Here is a 5342-nt window from a genome sequence, read left to right as displayed (position 1 = left end):
CGCCCTGAGAAAAAGTAGTAACTTACCTGTTCCACGTTCGAATTCAGTTAATCTCCTTATGACTACAGTTGAATACTCATCTCTCTTACTCATGTTAAGAACTTGTAGTCAAGTTCTAGAACTAATTTCCCATTTACAAATAAATGATAAGGTAAGCATTTTCTATACTACTTCCTGATTACAGTCCTAACTTGTTGACAGAGAATATGATGAGAAAGCCATTAGTAATATGAAGAATGGCATAATGATACATCTAATTGACTTCAAATTTATTCTTTAAACTTCCTTGTTAGAGCTAGCTGCCAGTTGAGTTAGAGACGGATTCAGGATTTAAATTGAATCGTCGATTCAACACTATATTCGCCTGAGTCGAGTGATAAAGTCATCATACTCCGGTAGCTTGGGATGGATATGCCCATTTGGACTCAACATATCACGCTCAAAGGAATTTGCCTGTGTGTGCCCTTCTCTGACTCTGAGTGCTACTGAACTTGCCTGTTTCAATTCAATGGGAGTAATTGCTGCTCGGCCTGATGGACCATTTGGAAATCTCTGCCTTGAAACTTCACCAGCGTCAACTTCAGCTAGTTTAGGTAACTTAACAACTGATTTTGGTTTCTGAATTTCATTCTGAAGCTGTTTCCGAGTATAGTGTAACAAAAGCCTGTCCATCATCTTTTCCTCTTCATCCCGTTGATTGTGATGATCACCTTTTGTGATTCTTATGCCATGTTTTCCGTTATCTTTCACTCCACTAGTACGGCTCTTTCCTCTCTCCTCGCCTTTCAATCTATCTGAGTCCTCCTCAGAACCATGCATCGGCTGCAGACGTGTCCTCCTAACTGATTTCGGTTTTGGCTTTTTGATTGTATCATTTACACATGTACCTTCTTCTTTGGACAACTGAACCTTCATCTGAGTCATTTCTGTATGTTTCTGTGCCTCCTCAGTGGAACAAGTAGGAGATACATCTGAACTGCTGTTTGTAATGCATGCTCTTGACTTGGTGTAATTAGGCTGAAATGACCTATAATAGAATGGCTTCTTGTCATCAGATTCTTCTTTAGATACACAGCTACTGATATCTGGTTCATTTTGTTTACATTTTCTGCCATCTTTGATTGGAGGTATGTCATCCAAATTTCTGTTGGATGCGCGACTTAAATTATCTCTTTTTTGTTTGTCACTGTCCCTTCCCTTAGGCAAACTATGTACATCACCAGGGACTTCCTTTCTGCCATAAGATGAATGATGCTCCCTTTTCGCTTTAGAAGTTGTATGTTGTCTCACATTCTCATGATTAAGTTTACTGTCTTCGTGTTCTTTGCTCCGGGCTGATTCATCCATTTTCTTGTGCAATTTATGCTCTTCATCATTGTGACTCTTGGGCCTGCCCTGTGAAAGATAGAAATAAGTTGCAAAAGAAGTCTGATTAGGGTGGAAACATATCTTCAATGTGTAGCCAACGACAATTTTAGGATACATCTGCGATCGTTCTATAGAAAACTTACTTGTTCAGACATCAGTTGTTTATATAGCTTCTGCTCCAAATCCCTTGAGTTCCATTTTATACCAGATTCTACTGCTATATCTCGCATCAATTGAAGCTTCATCTCCTTTGTTGGTGGTTGTGACTTTAGCTTTTCAACAAACTGTCAAGAAATGAAAATGAATATGAATATGAATATTTTAAATAAAGGAAGAAAGAGCTCCATGTGAAAGTTTATGTGTGAGTACTATTATGTACGTTGCTGAAGACATTAAGTAAAAAGGGTCGCCCGGTGCACTAAGCTCCCGCTATGCGCGGGGTCCGGGAAATTAGGGCCGGACCACAAGGGTCTATTGTACGCAGTCTTACACTGCATTTCTGCAAGAGGCTGTTTCTACGGCTTGAACCCGTGACCTCCTAATCACGTGACAACAACTTTACCAGTTACGCCAAGGCTCCCCTTCAGAAGACCTTAAGTAACTACCTCTTTATTCACAAAAAGTTCGAGAGAATTTCCATATCTCTCAGTGAATGTAGCTCTCAGTCCACGTAATTCTGGAAGGTCAGAAAATCTTGCTGCTGCAAACATCAACGTCGACGCGGCTTCTCTGCAATCCTCAGGGCACACCCTAAAAACAAGAATTACCCAGAAACAATTAACAAGTGAGGGAGAAGAGGTAGAACATATTGATATGACATGATTTCCATTATATGCAAATGCAATATTAACAAGTGGGGAAAAGAGGAAGCAGCATATTAACATGACTTCCACTATATGCAACTGCAATATTAATAATTCGGGCCTAACATACTACTGGAGACCAACTAAATGAAAATTTAAGGGATAATTAAATTTTTGAGCCGCTCTAAAAAATAATAACCGGAAAATGTATATGTTTTGTATATTAAGTATAAATATACTTATAATATACATCAATATATATAATATACATGTTATATACACATATTACACGTACCTCTGGCCCAAAAACTAGTGCACGTACCTCTGTTTACTCATTATAGCGAGGTGACTCGAAATATGCAGAGAATTATGCTCCAACATATCATAACAGATCGAGATATTGAGCTCAAACATAAGGCCTTCAGCCTGTTGCGTTAACAACCAGAAACATTATGTCAGAATCAATCTCCAACCTTTTGGGGAAGAGGGAGAAAATACAAATTGACTTTGTCTAAGGCTTAAAAATTCTAGAAATGGCACTAGCATGAAACAAATAACAATATTAAGGCCTAGGAAATTCTACAGTCTGCATTATCATCAAACAGAAAAAGAATTCAGAAATCTGAATTTTGGTCTTAAAGATCCTCTAATAGGGTTATTATTATTGAGGGTTCGTTGCTTTCAAACTACTCTGACAATAAGTTTGAACACGGAACATCTTTGCAAACAACCACCAAATTAGAAACTAAAAATAAATAGAGAACAGATGTAACTAGAGGCAAATCTAAGACAGGTACTTGGTTTCAACTGAAACTATTGCTTTCAGCTTGAACTATGTAAGCATCTATTGAAACAGCACAAAATATTTCAAGATAAGAATATCAAACACATTAATAAGAAAAGAAAATCACCCGGTTGTAAGCGTTGACATCCAATCCAGATTTAAGAAGGTCAACCATATCATTCTTCAAGTATTTAAGCATAGCTTCTCTCTTTTTTCTGATCATCTCGATTCGAGTCTTTGTCAGCTTGATCACAGACTTGCTGCACCAGACAAAACCAACACACACACACACACAAACAAAAACGAGTAATGCATATCATGTTTCTTTGAAACTTAATTTTGTTGCAGAATTAACATCCGATATACTTACCATTTGGTGTAGAACTTGCTTTTTAACAATGCATCAAACATTGTTTATTTCTTGGAACACCTAGGAGTTTATGATATTGAAACCAGAAGCTGGTCTACGATACAAAAATGCGACTCAAATCACGTCAAGAATAGACCTGCAAATGAATCCAGTTGTTTCAGTATAGAGCAATATTAATCTTATACGATGAATTAAATGCACAATACTATGTTAATGCAAAGGTAGTTCTACGGTTTGAAAGGTGCATCATATATATATTTCGAGTTTGACATAGTTTCTGGTACAAATATACACTAATTCATGGGAAAAAAGAAAGTGAAAGAGGGATGAAAGAATATCAGCAGAGTATCTCTTTATCAGCATAAAGTATTACAATTACAGCCTCAGCTGCCACGTCCAATTCCTACATTGATCTGCCGGATATATAACAGCAAGTCTATGATTGTACCATGATGCCCTCGATGTTCAGGCTGGAGTTGAACGGTTTTGGCGCCAATGAAAGGGTAATACGGGAAGAATTTTTAACTAATAATTCAAAGCAATGAATTATGATTAGAACTTTAAGTTTTGCTCTTGACAATGGTCAATGTATATGACCTAGCTATAACAACAGGTAACTTACAATAGACTTATTCAATAACATAGTATAACCAGTTTAAAAAATATAATGTGCATTTTTTTTAATTGCTAGGGCATATAAGTTATATTTTTCTCCCAAGTTACATTCTATTTGATTTGATCAAACAACACAAGATTGAGGGATGAGTTGGACGGCCATTATCGCCTTGTCGTTTCACATTTGTCACTACCTAACGATGACCTTAATTATGTTTTATCTTTAGGTCATATTTGCAAATGGAAATAGTACTATGGTGGTCAACTATTTCTGTCTTTCCCTAAGATTTCGATGATTAGTGGGCACATTCGAACATGGAATCTGGTTAGGGGGACTTTTTCTTAGAGTAGTTATTATTATGGTGTGGAAGTTCTCTCCGTTCTATAATAACTCAATATAGTGCCATTTGCTTCTAATTAATTGATGGTAATCATACATTGACGACTTTTCGTAGTATTCAAATACTGCCAGTGATCTTTACTTTTATTCTTTGCTTGTGAATTTCATACATGGTTCTATATATATATATATATATATTGTACTATCATTCTAATGATCTTCGTTTTTGGACACGTACAATGACTTGGGCCTATTGAGTTCTGCAGGAAAATGATATGTGATTTAATTTAACACGAATGAGTTATGAACAATAAATAATTAAATAAAGAAAATCAGAGCGATCAAACCAAATGTAGTGGAGGAACAAGTTCAGCTTCGCTTTGGACGTCTGGGATTTGGTTCCGATTTAGCCCTCCGAAGGAGCTCGGTTATAACTTGATAAACAAACAGCTGAAGAACACTTAGAACAATAGCTAAAGGACAAAAATTAATTTTATTATTTTGATATGCGTACTAACAGTGTGTGAAAAAATAAAAAGGTTCCTCACTTTATATAGTAGGGGAGTTCCAACCCTAGTACAAGTCTAAATAAGGTAAAAAAAATCTTCTCCGTCCAGTAAACGTTGATCTGCAGTTGAAATCAGGTGAGATTTGCGCTGTGACATCTGGTTTAGGGCGGATATTACGCTCCCCCGCTTATCGTATCTAATAGTCGTCTCCCCCAGTCTCGGCCCTTCACTCTGCTTGGACCCAATGCTCGGTCGTGTCCGCTATCGAGCGCACCAGTTGTCCTCTCCGGGCTCTGAGGTGTGGATGCCCTCGACATTACTCGAGATCATATCGGGCCCCGCTGTCTTCTTGTTTCTTTATCGGTAAATCGAGGATAACTTTTATTCCCGATTTTATCCGTACACAATGACGTCAACATGTACAACAGGAGTTGGTAAATCATATCTAAACGACTCCTAAATCAAATGAGAAGAACACATTCCAGTGAGATAAAAAAACAAAATGAAGTGCTCCAAATAAAAAATTTGGGAAGGTTCCAATCCTTTTGAGATA

General features: G+C 37.2%; 1 protein-coding gene across 1 annotated transcript; it reads right to left on the bottom strand.

The window, feature by feature from the left end:
* Nucleotides 1–3707, bottom strand: LOC107784102 (uncharacterized). The gene is made up of 6 exons (XM_016605175.2): nucleotides 3326–3707; nucleotides 3083–3215; nucleotides 2494–2597; nucleotides 1974–2118; nucleotides 1512–1652; nucleotides 1–1395 (listed from the first exon to the last, which is right to left on the bottom strand). Exons 1-6 carry the CDS (start codon nucleotides 3364–3366, stop codon nucleotides 355–357), a joined length of 1605 nt encoding a protein of 534 aa, XP_016460661.2. The 5' UTR covers nucleotides 3367–3707; the 3' UTR covers nucleotides 1–354.
* Nucleotides 3708–5342: the final 1635 nt, after the last annotated feature.

This window comes from Nicotiana tabacum, chromosome 15 (assembly GCF_000715075.1).
Source record: "Nicotiana tabacum cultivar K326 chromosome 15, ASM71507v2, whole genome shotgun sequence".
Taxonomy (NCBI): domain Eukaryota; kingdom Viridiplantae; phylum Streptophyta; class Magnoliopsida; order Solanales; family Solanaceae; genus Nicotiana; species Nicotiana tabacum.
The sequence above is the reverse complement of the archived record's forward strand: the minus strand, read 5'-3'. Positions and strand labels throughout refer to the sequence as shown.

Excerpts from the sequence above, each read along its gene's own strand:
- LOC107784102 (XM_016605175.2), bottom strand. The coding sequence starts at position 3,366 with ATGTTTGATGCATTGTTAAAAAGCAAGTTCTACACCAAATG. Across the intron at positions 2,598-3,082 it reads ATGTCAACGCTTACAACCGG|GCTGAAGGCCTTATGTTTGA; the intron begins GTGATTTTCTTT and ends TTAACGCAACAG. Across the intron at positions 2,119-2,493 it reads GCTATAATGAGTAAACAGAG|GGTGTGCCCTGAGGATTGCA; the intron begins GTACGTGCACTA and ends TCTTGTTTTTAG.